We start from the raw sequence: 12873 nt of genomic DNA, 5'->3' as shown, positions 1-12873 counted from the left end.
GTTTCTTCTTGTCCTGCCTTAAAATAAAAATTGTATTTCATCAACAGCCATTGCAGAAATTAACTTCCTCCTGCCCCTCTTCAGGCAAAAACAACCAAAAATAAACCCAAACCTTCCTCTAAGAGCTGAACAAAATCAGTTCATCTCTGCAACTTGGGAATGGGGAGAACGGTACTGCCGTCTTCCAGCTGCAATCTATCTTTCAATCTTATTTATGATCTCTGAGCTCTTCTTGGGGCAGAAAACTAGAGTGCTGTGATAGTCGCCGGGTCCCTGAGTTGGTTACAACAATAACATCAACAGTAATAATAATAACAGCTACCACTTTGGGAGGGTTGATTATGAGACAGAAGGCTCCATCCCATGCACTTCTCACCCCATGATAGCCCCGTGAGGCAGTCCTGGGATCATCGCCCACTTAACAGATGAGGAAACTGAGGCAGCCTGGGGCTGAAGGAATTTACTTAGGATCATAGAGCTGGTGAGTGGCAGGGCCTTGCATCACACGCAAGCCCTTGACCTTAAACCCTTAACCTGGTGGAAACGCTCGATGGGCATCCTTGATTCTGCACAGGTTTCCTCCGAAGGAGACAGCCTGCTGGAAAAGCTTCCGGAAGCTGTGGGGTTCCTGGTGGTCTCTGAAGACGAGTCTCTTCTCGCTGCAGGTAGCGTTTAGCTCTCATTTGGAGCCATGAGGCAGCAACTCTGGGTTTGGTTGGCAGTGGAGAGGGGCCTGGGGAAATGGGGACGTGGGTGGGCAAACTCTTTCTGCACAGGGCCTCATAGTAAACATCACTGCTGGTCTCTGTCATAACTATCCAACCCTGTCCTTGTAATGCGAAGCCCACCATGGATGAGATTTCAAGTGAGTGTGGCTGTGTGCCAATAACATTTGCATGGATGCTGAGAGACTTCCCTGGAGGTCCAGTGGTTAAGACTCCACACTTCTAATGTAGGGGACAGGGGTTCAATCCCTGGTCAGGGAATTAAGATCCTATAGCTATGCAGTGTGGCCAAAAAGTTTAAAAAAGTACTTTCATGATGCTGAAATTTGAATTTTATACCATTGTCATGTGTTATGAAATAGTAATCCTATTTAGTTTCTTCAAGGATGGAAAAAACTTAAAAACTACTAGCTCACATATAAAAATAGATGACCAGCCAATTTTTGCCCACGGGCTGTAGTTCATCAACCCCTGTTCTGGATAAATCTCTGAAACATTCTGGACTTCTGTTCCATTACCTCTGAAATGAGAGTGGTTATTCCTGCCTGAGTTACAGGGATAGAGAGGCATGGGGTGAGAGGAGAGAGTACACCCAGCCCACACAACCCCTCATATCAGGAGATATGAGTGATTAGGTAGCCACAGGAAAGGCTGGTTGGTGCCATGTTCAGACAAGAATCAGGGGGTACAGGAACCTATGACTTAGCCTGAAGTAGTCAGGGAAGGCTTCCTGGTAGAGGTGACAAACAGGTGCTCCATATCCTGATTTTATTTTTAAAGAAAAACATTTTAGAGTAGTTTTAGGCTCACAGCCAAACTGAGCAAAAGGCACAGAGAATTCCAGGTACCTGCTTGCTCCCATTAGCCTCCCCCGTTTTCAACATCACCCACTAGAGCGGCACGCTTGTTGCAGCTCCAAGTTTGATGAAACCCCACTGACACAGCATCCTCATTCAAAGTCTGTGGCTCACATTACGGTTCACTCTTGGTGCTGTGTATTCCGTGGGTTTGGACAAATGGGTAATGATGTATATCCATCACTGTAGCATCATACAGATCGCTTTCACTGTCCTTGAAAGGGAAAGGGTATCCGCTCAGTCTGTCTGACTCTTTGCAACCCAGGAACTGCAGCCCGCCAGGCTCCTCTGTCCATGGAATTCTCCAGCAAGAATGCTGGAGTGGGTAGCCCTTCCCTTCTCCAGGGGATCTTACCAACCTGGACTGAACCCGGATCTCCCACATGGCGGGCAGATTCTTTACCGTCTGAGTCACCTTAGATCAGTCTAATTTTTTTTTTAATATTCATTTTTATTTTTTTATTTGGCTGTATCAGGTCTTAGTTGCAGCATGTGGGATCCTCCTTCCATCGTGTGAGATCTTTTATTACTGTCATGGACTCTCTAGTTGAGCATGGGCTTAGTTGCTCTGCGTCATGTGGGATCTTAGTTTCCCAACCAGGGATTGAACCCTTGTCCCCTGCATTGGAAGGTAGATTCCCAACCACTGGACAATCAGGGAAGTCCCAGTCCAATTTTTTAAAACTAATCAGTTTATTTTTTTGGCTGCACTGGGTCTTAGTTGCCACAGGCGGCACCTTTGATCATTGTCGCATGTGGGATCGTTAGCTGCAGCCTGTGGGGTCTAGTTCCCTGACCAGGCACAGAAGCCAGGCCCCTGCAAAGGGAGCATGGCGTCTTAGCCACTGGACTACCAGGGAAATCCTTCAGTCTGATTTTTACAAAGCCATTTCCAGGGTTCAAGACACTTTAGACCAGCGCTGTCCAGCAATGAAAACTACAAATGTGAACCACATTTGTATTGTGTACGTTCTCGTGACCCCATTTAAAAAGGTAAAGAGAAATAAGTGGCATTTGTGTTATTAATACATCTTATTTAATGCAATAGACCCCCAAACCCAACATGAAATCAACATGATTTTAATGGGGGCCTACCCTCCAGATTGTCACAGAGCCTCGGTTTGAGTTCCCCAAGTCACACAGCTATCCCACCGGCTATTTATTTTACATACGACAGTGTATATGTGTCCCTGCTCATCTCTCCAATCGTCCTGCCCTCTCCTCTCTCCCACCCCCCACCCCTGCAACCTCGTGTCCGTAAATCTGTTCTCTATGTCTGATTCTCCATTGCTGCCCTGAAAATAGGGTCATCAGTACTACTCAAAGGCAGGTTCTTAACCACTGGACCACTAAGGAGGTTCCTGTTGCTGTTTTGCTAAATCTACCTCCTCCTTCCTCTCCTTCACCTCCTCTTCCTTCTGCTCCAGCCACACTGGCTTCCATGCTTCTCTCAAACACAGCTGGCCTTTCCTTCCTTCCGGGCATCTCATGCTATTCCCACCCTTCCAGTGCTTGCCACCTCTTCATCTCTCTAAAGGCAATGCAAATGTCCTACAATAAATTACCGCACAAGCATGGTGGCTTAAAACAATAAGAATATCTTTATTCATGGTTCTAGTGTCAGGAAGTCCAAAATCAAGGCATTGGTGGGACTGGCGCCCTCCAAAGTCTTCTGAGAAGTATGTTTTTTTTGGTTGTTTTTTTTTTTACGCTGTTGTTTTTTCTTCACGTGTTTGTTTTTTGCTTCTTCCAGCTTCTGCCGGGATTCCTTGGCTTATGGCCACATCTCTCCAGTCTCTGCCTCCATCTTCACGTTGCTTTCTCTGCTATGTGCGTCTCTGAGTCCTATTTTTCTCATGGCATCCAGCCCCTGACTTCATTGCCCTTAACACAAGCTGTAATCATTTTATTTTCCTTCCTTCCTCCTGCCCTCCCACCCCTCCTTCCATCTTCAAAACATGTTTACCATGTGTCTAGCTTTGTTCTGGGAGACCATGAGCAACCCAAACAGGCAGAATCAGCTCTCTGAAAACTCATAGCCTTGTGATAATAAATAACTTTACTGTTTTCTATGAGGTTATTGATCACTGGTGTGCTCACCCTTCCCCAACTGTAGGCTCTATGAGGAAGGAGGCCTGGTCTATCTTGTTCACCACTGTATCCTTTCTACCTGTGTATAGTAGGTGCTCAAAAAAAAATTGTTATTGATTGAATTCAATTACTCTCAAATTCCTCAAGGAGTGAAAGGTATAATCTTTGTCTGCTGTTTTAGGTTTTGGAAGGTCCGTGAGGATATTTTTGGCAGATGCACAGGGATTTCATCGATTCCTGGCCACTGACCTTGAACATGAAGATGTGGTAGAGACAGCCGTTTTTGGTCCTGAAAACAATCTGATTGTCACCGGGTCCCGGGATGCACTCATTCAGGTGAGGGAGAGATGCATGGCCCATCGTCCTCACCTTCACCTCTGGAAGAGAAAGTATGATTCTTTTTCTAAACAAAAATATTTATTTATTTGGCTGTTCCAGGTGTTAGTTGCAGTATGTGGAATCTTGTAGTTGTGACATGCAAATTCTTAGCTGTGACACATGAGATCTCCAGGTCCCTGCATTGAGAGCAAGGAGTCTTAGCCACCAGACTACCAGGGAAGTCCCAAAGTATGGTTCTTTAGGGATCATTTGGCTTCAAAATACAGAAACCCACAAAGACTAGTGCAGGCAAAACAGAGCAGGTCATTGGATGACACGGTGGGGGTGGTCTTCTGGGACTCAGAGACAGATCTAGGGGGAATTATTAAAGCACTTAACAAAAGAGAGAGCATTCCTGCTAAACATAAAATACTGGGAAGAGTTTGACTTTCAGAGGAGCAGGGTTGGGGAGATGGGGAAAAAATCCTATTAAGCTCAAAGTTCTCCAAGCTGGGGAGAAGAGCATGTGATACAGTAGCAGCAACATTCTGGTCTTAGGACCTCTTTAGATTTTTAAAGGTTATTGAGAACCTTCAAGGAGCTTTCATGTATGTGGATTATATCCACATGATTCATATATTTTTTAACAAATTATCTATTTTGAAATAGTTTTAGGTTCTTACAGAAGAATTGTGAAGAGAGCCCAGATAGATCTCATACATATATGTGTGTCTTAGTCACTCAGTCATCCACCTCTTTGTGACCCCACGGACTGTAGCCCACCAGGCTCCTCTGTCCGTGGGATTTTCCAGGCAAGAATACTGCAGTGAGTTGCCATTCCCTTCTCCAGGAGATCTTCCTGACCCAGGGATTGAATCCGGATCTCCCACATTTCAGGCAGATTCTTTACCACCTGAGCCACCAGGGAAGCCCCATATATATGTGTGTGTGTGTATATGTATATATATAACTTTCAGAGGAGCAGGATTGGACATATATATATACACACACACATATATATGTACATATATATGTATATGATTATACACACACATATATACATATATATATGATTATATACACACAGACACACACATATATGAGTACTCTCTGGGTCTCTTTGCAACTCTTCCGTAAAACATAAAACTATACATATCAACTCTTCATCCAGCTATCCTCAGGGTTAACATCTTATATCACATTGATCTCATTATCAAAACCAAGATATTAACATTGGGACAATATCATTTGGGACAAAACTCATCTACAGACCTCGATCCTATTTCACCAGTTTTTCTACAAGTGTCATTTTTCAGATCCTGTATTGCATTTAGTATCTACTGATACTTACCATGTTAAATTTTTAAATGCCAAAATCTAAAAATACTTCTCCATTAATTCCTCAACATGACATATGAATATAATAGCATAATTTTGTGAAAACAGTTATTATTTTCTGAAACACACACACAAATCATGAAAAGTGTTATCATTTCATACTTTGGCAAATCTCTTTCTTGTCTGGCTTCATAGAAGACAATCAGATTCTCATATTTGATTCTACATTCTCCCATCTGTTCTGATAACATATTCCATAGTTTCTCGAAGACTATTGCTCATTTATGAGAGGAAGAATGTGTAAAATGACCTCTTAAATAACAGCAAAAATAATTGTGTTTTTGTAGAACTCCCTGAAACTCCCCTTTTGCAGAACCACCTGGAGGCTAACTTCCAGGGGTTCCCCAGAACACACTTTGAGAACTGCCATGGTAGCTGATTGATGAGATGTAGGAAAGTTTGAGGGGGTGAGGAAATGTGAGGGCCCTTGACCTCCAGCCTGAAAGTTTATCTTGGGCAGACAAGTGAGCTTAAGAATATTCCTCCTGAACTGCAGCAGCATAAGGAGAAGTTCTGCCGCTCTGCTTCCATCCTCAGGTGTGGAGTCTGTCAGCGCAGGGGACTCTGCTGGACATCTTGGACGGTGTCGGGGCCCCTGTGAGCCTGCTGGCCCGGGGTGGGGCCTTGGTGGCATCTGCTTCCCGTCAGTCCTCATCTTTTAAAGTCTGGGATCTCACCTGTGCTCAGAAGCCGAGGGCCTCTAACCCATTCTTGGACCGCACTGGCCTCACAGCAGTGTCACACAACGGCAGCTATGTCTATTTCCCTCAAACTGGGGACAAAAACAAAGTCAGCATTTGGGACTTGGCAGAAGGTTTGTAAGACTTAAGCACAGCCATTTGTGTGGGTAAGAACTGAAGCCCCTGTCTTGGTCTGTTTGGGTTGTCATAACAAAACACCATAGACAGGAAGAGGAGAAGATTAAAGAACAGACACTTATTTCTCATGGATCTGGAGGCTAGAAAGTCTGAGATCAAGGCCCTGGCAGATCAATGTCTGTTGAGAGCCCACTTCCTGGTTTGCAGATGGCCACCTTCTCAATCTGTCCTCCAATGGCAGAGAGCAGAGAAAGAAGCAATCTCTAGAGTCTCTTCTTACAAGGGCACTAATTCCATTAATGGGGACTCCACCCTCATGACCTAATCACCTTCCAAAGGTCCCACCTCCTAACACCATCACATTAGGGGGTTAGGACTTCAACACCTCTTTGGGGGTAGGACCCAAACATTCAGTGTGTAACACCCCAGTTAGGTTAAAAGTGGCTGATAGAAAACAGGACTCGATTTCATAAATTTCTAGCATATGGTCATTGACTATTTGATGGTCAATTCCTGTTTTAGTTGAGGCTTCCCTGGAGGCAGGGTTCCTGATGGGGATATTTGCACAAGTGGGGTACAGAGGAGAGCTCCCAGGAGGAGAGAGTGAGGAAGCAGGCTGGGTGGCAGCAGTGTTGAACATGGAGCTGGTCTCAGCTTGATTCCACAAGGAGCCCAGGAACACGAATTGCACTTCACAGTTGTCCCATCTTGAAGCAAAGGGACCAGCCTTTTTACTCCCATATCAGGCAGTCACTGGCCATCCTAGGTGGTGGGCTCAGCCCCTAGGCATTGCTAAATGAGGTGCTTCCTTCACTCAACAGCCATGAGGTCTTAGATCTGGGTGAACTGACTGGTAAAGGGGATCTAAGCATGTCAGTAGTAATACCTGCCCAATCCCCACTGGGTAGACGGAGGTATAGAAATTCCTGTTGTTGTTCAGTCACCAAGTCATGTCCATTGAATCGGTGACGCCATCCAACCATCTCATCCTCTGTCATCCTTTTCTGCTTCTGCCTTCAATCTTCTGCCTGGCTGATCATAAAATGAGAAAAGAAATTCACTCTCAAGTTCGTGTCTGGATTCGACAGACATTGGTTTAGTGCTAGTCTTGGGGCCAAACTCTGGGCGTTAACAGTGAGCAAGGCAGATGAAGTTGCAAAATTTGAGGTGCTTGCCTGCTAGTCATGGGGGTGAGTAGGATGTGAAGAAACAGAGCAGGGTGGTGGGCAAGGTGATAGGAGTCAGTAAGCCACAGCCCAAGGGCCAAATCCAGACACACACTTGTTTCCATGTTGTTTGTGGCCGCTTTAGGGCTGTGCCAGCAGAGTTAAGTGGTGACAGCAGAGAGCATACGGGGCAAAAATATTTACTCTCCTACCCTTTACAGAGGGTGGCAAAAGGAAACATTTGGGATGAGAGGTTCCAAAGACCTGAGAAAGGCATGTATATTGGTTCTGGGAAACCTTCAGAGGGTCTGAGGCAGGGCAGTGAGATGTTGTGATTGTCATATTTTAAAGCTTGGATGATTGGTGGGCAGGAGTGAAACCAGGAAGACTGGCAATAGCTAAGTTGAAGGGTAACAAAAGCATTTTTTTAAATCCTTAAAAAATGGGAACCACTATCCCTGTGATACATTCTTGATGCGGTCTTGTCTCTATGACAGGTGAGGAGCAAGATGCTCTGGATACCTCCAACGAGGTCAGGTGTCTGGAGGTTGCCGAGCAGGCCAATCTCCTTTTCACTGGCCTCGTTTCGGGGATTGTCCTGGTGTTCCCCCTGAACTCCAGACAAGACGTGATGTGTATCCCTCCTCCAGAAGCCCGGAAAGCCGTCAACTGCATGGCTCTTAGTAAGGACGAGGGGCACCTGGCCATTGCCTATGACAGCACCGTCCTGGTGCTGGACATCAGCCCAGGGGACCCCTGTCCAGTCATCGACGGGCCAATATACACCTTCTATACCCAACTGCCTGACACCATAGCCAGTGTGGCCATTCTGGCTGACTGTCGTGTCATCTACGGCATGATCAATGGTGACCTCTTCCTTTACGAGTGTGTGAATTCCAAGGTGTTCCCTCTGGAGGCCCATGGGAGCCGAGTCACCTGTGTGGAGGTCAGCCACAAAGAGCAGCTGGCAGTCAGCGGGGCCGAGGAAGCCCTACTGTGTCTCTGGGACCTGCAGGTGTGCAAGTGGAAATTCGAGATGAGCTACACGGTGGGTAGCCTACCACACCATGTGCATGTCCTGGCATTAGAAAATGGATGATGGGCATCATTTATTAAGGGTACACCACATGCAGCCAACCAGGGTCGGAACTGGTGTGAGTCAAGTGAGAGAGGTCCTCGCCTCCAGAAGAGAGTTTTAGGGGATGCCAAAAAACTTGGCCATCCAGAGAAATAATGGTTTAGTTCAATGTTTAAAAAATAAAAATAAATGCAAAAAATACACACAAAATAAAATATCAACACTTATTTATTTTCAAATGTTTTATTTATGTATTTATTTTTGGCTGTGCTGGGGCTTCATTGCTGCACGGGCTTTTCTCTGGTTGCAGCAAGTATGGGCTACTCTCTAGCTGAAGTGCTCAGGCTTCTCATTGTGGTGGCTTCTCTTGTTGCAAAGCATGGGCTCTAGGGCACGCAGGCTTCTGTAGTTGTGGCTCCTGGGCTCTAGAGCACAGGCTCAATAGTTGTGGTGCAAAGGCTTAGTTGCTCCATGGCATGTGGGATCTTCCAGGACCAGGGATCAAAGCTGTGTCTCCTGCATTGGCAGGCTCTTTACCAATGAGCCACCAGCGAAGCCCAAAATAGCAACATTTAAAATAAAGACAGGATGGGAACTTTTCTGGCAGTCCACTGGTTAAGACTCCGAGCTTCCAATGCAGGGGGCCCGGGTTCGATACTGGTCAGGGATCTAAGATCCCACATGTTACACAGCACAGTCAAAAAGTGAAAATAAAGACAGGATCAAATCCTGCACTGGCACAGTCCTGCCTCACTCTTCTCACCCTGATCCTGTCTGGCCTTTCTTTCACCCAAAGGTTTTGACTGTATGACCCATGCCAGGGTTCTTTCTAGTGCCGAGGAAGGTGCTTGACCATAGCAGACAGCGTCCCACCTCTTGGAGCCACGTTCTAGTCGGGGAGACACTGTGAGCTCTGTGAGGGCAGGATTTTTATGTGTTTTGTTCACTGAGGTGGTACCTGTCCCTCGGAGAGCTCCTGACCATTAAATGTTTGTGAAATTAAAACAAAGCAGCATATACATGATGTTTGGGGTGCAACAAGACCTTTGAAGAAAAATAGGGCAAGAAAAAGAGGTAGAGCGTGGCAAGGGCTGCTATTAAGAAAGTCAGGTAAGTCTGGTGGAATAGCATTTTAGGCAGAAGGAACAGCAACTGGGAAGGCTCTGAGGAGGGAAACTGATGACTCCTTTACATACAAAGTGTTCAAGAGTTTTCACATCCATCTCTTAAGAAGTTATAAATTTTGTATCAATATGATTGAGTGATATCATATATTTACATATTCATATATATTATGCAAAATTGTTCAGTCACTACTGCCGACTCTTCATGACCCCATGGACTGCAGCCTGCCAGGCTCCTCTTCACTATTTCCCAGAGTTTGCTCAAATTCATGTTCGTTGAGTTGGTGATGCTATCTAACCATCTCATCCTCTGCCATCTCCTTCTCCTTCGGCTTCAATTTTTCCCACCATCGGGGTCTTTTCCATGAGTCGGGTCTCCACATCAGGCAGCTAAAGTACTGGAGCTTCAGCTTCAGGATCAGTCCTTCTAATGAATATTCAGGGTCGATTTCCTTTAGGATTGACTGGTTTGATCTGCTTGCAGTCCAAATATACATATTAAAATACCATTCTATAATTTATTCCTCACAACAATCTTGTAAGGTTGTGCTAATATTCCAGTTTTCTCAGATGGGGAACAAAGATAGTACCTGAGGTTGCAAGATATAAGCATTCTTAATAAACTAAGGGAGACAATCTTGTAACTAAGAGAACAGAATATAGGCAGTTTTATCTCAAAATGCCTTCATCCCCCCTGACTTATCTTGATGAAGTCACTATAAGGCTGAGATATAAGTAATCTTTTGCCTTGTTGAGTTGGGAAATATCACCACAGCAGTTAAATACACCTAGCTTTTTCTTTTTAAAAAAATAAACTTAAATTTGGAATAATTTTAGATTTACAGATTAAGTTGTGAAGATAGTTTGAAGGTTCCCATTTACCTGCTCCTGACCCAGCTTCCCCTGATATTAACATCTTACATAACTAGAGTATGTTTGTCAAAACTAAGAAAGTAACATGGGAACAATATGATTAGCTTTCAACTGTATTGGCATCATATGTTGTTGGTTTTTTTTTTTTATTTGTATCTTTTTAAAAATTTATTTTTGGCTGCACTGGGTCTTCATTGCTTTGCGTGGGCTTTCTCTATTCGCAATGAATGGCGCTACTCTCTGTTCAGATGCCCAGGCTTCTCATTTCTGAGGCTTCTCTTGTTGCAGAGCACAGGCTCCAAGCACACGGGCTTCAGTAGTTCAGCATGCAGGCTCAGCAGTTGTGGCGCACAGGTTTAGGGGCTCCGTGGCATGTGGAATCTTCCCGGACCCGAGATTGAACCTGCATCCCCTGCATTGGTAGGTGGATTCCCACCCACTGTGTCACAAGGAAGTCCAGGATCATATGTTTTTCAGTGAGTTCCTTTTTTCTGTTCTAGGATTCCTAATTTCATTTAGCATATAGTTTTTAATTAAATACAATTGGAGCTAATACTTGTATGACCAAGATCATTTAAGAAATTAAATCCTATAGTTCCTGTTCTCCAATGCAAAATGTCACTAATCCTCTCAAACCAATCTCTTTGAAGATGTATTTTGGGCCAAGGAATATCAATGCGTAGCATCTCTCCAGGTTTTAACTTGATCCATCTCGCAAGAAGGAGCTTCCCAGGTGGTGCTAGTGATAAAGAACCTGCCTGCCGATTCAGGAGACATAAGAGGTGCAGGTTCAATCACTGGTTCAGGAAGATCCACTGGAGGAGATATTCTTGCCTGGAGAATTGCAGGGACAGAGGAGCCTGGTGGGCTACAGTCCATAGGGTCACAAAGAGTCAGAGATGACTGAAGCGACTTAGCACATATGCATCACCCAAGAGGTGTTTACAAGTCTGGCTTCCTATACAAGTGCCTTGGGGCTGGATTCCAAGGTGTCTTTCAGTCTGAAATAAAGATCACATTGCCTTTTTCTACAGAATTCTTACTGTATAGGAGTCCAATGTGCTTGCTTCTCCAAGGATGACAAGTATGTCTACGCAGGCTTGAAAGATTGCTCCATAATTGTATGGAGTGTGCTGGATGGTGAGTCATTTTGCTTTGAGGGTAGGACTGAGCTTAGGTCTGGAGACAAAAGACCCTGTTCTGGATCCTTGACATTAGAGGGCTCTGCTCTGACCTCCCTTCATTGGGTCCATCTGCTTGGGGGGCAGGTATCTGCAGCTTCAGGGAACAGGCCCAACTGGAGCTATACCTCTTCTTCTAGAACCCATGCTCTGAAAACCTGGAACTCCAGAACACCCTCCCCACATGCCCCAGAAGTCCTCTTTAGGGGCTCTGTGGGCCTCTTTCCCAGGTCTATCCTTCTGAAAGTGGGCTATGCCTTGAGCGTGCACACCCCCAGGCTGTGAAGGTGATTGTGGAATGGTGTGCGTGGAGTCTGGATGTGTGACCTGGGTGGGGATTCACATGTAGGTATCTGAGGCCCCTTAGGGATGTAGGATGGAGCTGGATGTGGGAAGAGAAGGGGAAAATCGCAGACATCTGGGGTCTCCCATACTGTTATATTCAGACATGGAACTGAAGAGCCTGAGAATCCTCAACCCAAACCTGACCTTCCAGGTGTTCTGAAGGTATATCAACCAATGTAGAAGGATAGAATATATTTCACTTAATACAACAGTTTATTAGCTGGGTTTACAGTGTTTACATATTGTATCTTATAGGACGTTGACCATTCATTCTCTTTCCTCAGGCCCTGTAAATGTTTGGGGAGCCTTGTTTAAGATCAACCACTTTGAAAACTCCACATTTCTCATTCTGTTTAACATCACACTAAGGACATATTAACAGAAGTTAACATTTCTTGTGTACTGGATACTGTCACCAAGTCATTTCATTATCTCAGTACACACCCGCCTTTTATAAAATTTGAGGCTCTGAGAGATGGGGTGGGCTGTGGTTTGAAGCTGGTCTACCTGCTCCCCATGGTTACCTTTGTCACATTCTCCTATAGAGAAAGGAACCCTTATGACACTGGCAGGGAGGGGTAGGAGTTATTGCTATCCCCATTTGACAAATGAAGAAGCTGAAGTTCAGAGTGATTAAGAAATTTTCTCAAGGTCATAAAGCAAGTAAGTGGCTGAATGAATAGCAGATAGAGTTGAATATATTGTAATCAAATACATTATAACTGAAAACACTGTGATTGAATCAGTATAATTGAATAGTTATGTTCTAATACATTGCAACTGAATACATTGTATTCTAATACAGAGTAATAAAGATGCTAAAGTCTGTGGACTGTGGCCTTAAAAGCCCATCCTGCACAGGTTCACAACCTCTCTTCCCGCTCCTTCTCCAATAATAA

At 44.8% G+C, this 12873-nt stretch overlaps 1 protein-coding gene across 2 annotated transcripts in view; it reads left to right on the top strand.

Annotated features, from left to right (window-relative positions):
- Positions 1–12873, top strand: part of NWD1 (NACHT and WD repeat domain containing 1) — an 82222-nt gene that overhangs the window by 66902 nt on the left and 2447 nt on the right. For both annotated transcript variants that reach the window (XM_086408607.1, XM_086408608.1), the window contains 5 exons: positions 575–665; positions 3855–4009; positions 5927–6203; positions 7871–8421; positions 11483–11588. In XM_086408607.1, the coding sequence (XP_086264733.1) occupies positions 575–665; positions 3855–4009; positions 5927–6203; positions 7871–8421; positions 11483–11588 (1180 nt within the window). The remainder of the gene's footprint in view (positions 1–574; positions 666–3854; positions 4010–5926; positions 6204–7870; positions 8422–11482; positions 11589–12873) is intronic.

This window comes from Bos grunniens, chromosome 7, assembly GCF_055505025.1.
Source record: "Bos grunniens cultivar Pamir isolate PY7600 chromosome 7, Bosgru_T2T1.0, whole genome shotgun sequence".
Lineage (NCBI taxonomy): Eukaryota > Metazoa > Chordata > Mammalia > Artiodactyla > Bovidae > Bos > Bos grunniens.
The sequence above is the reverse complement of the archived record's forward strand: the minus strand, read 5'-3'. Positions and strand labels throughout refer to the sequence as shown.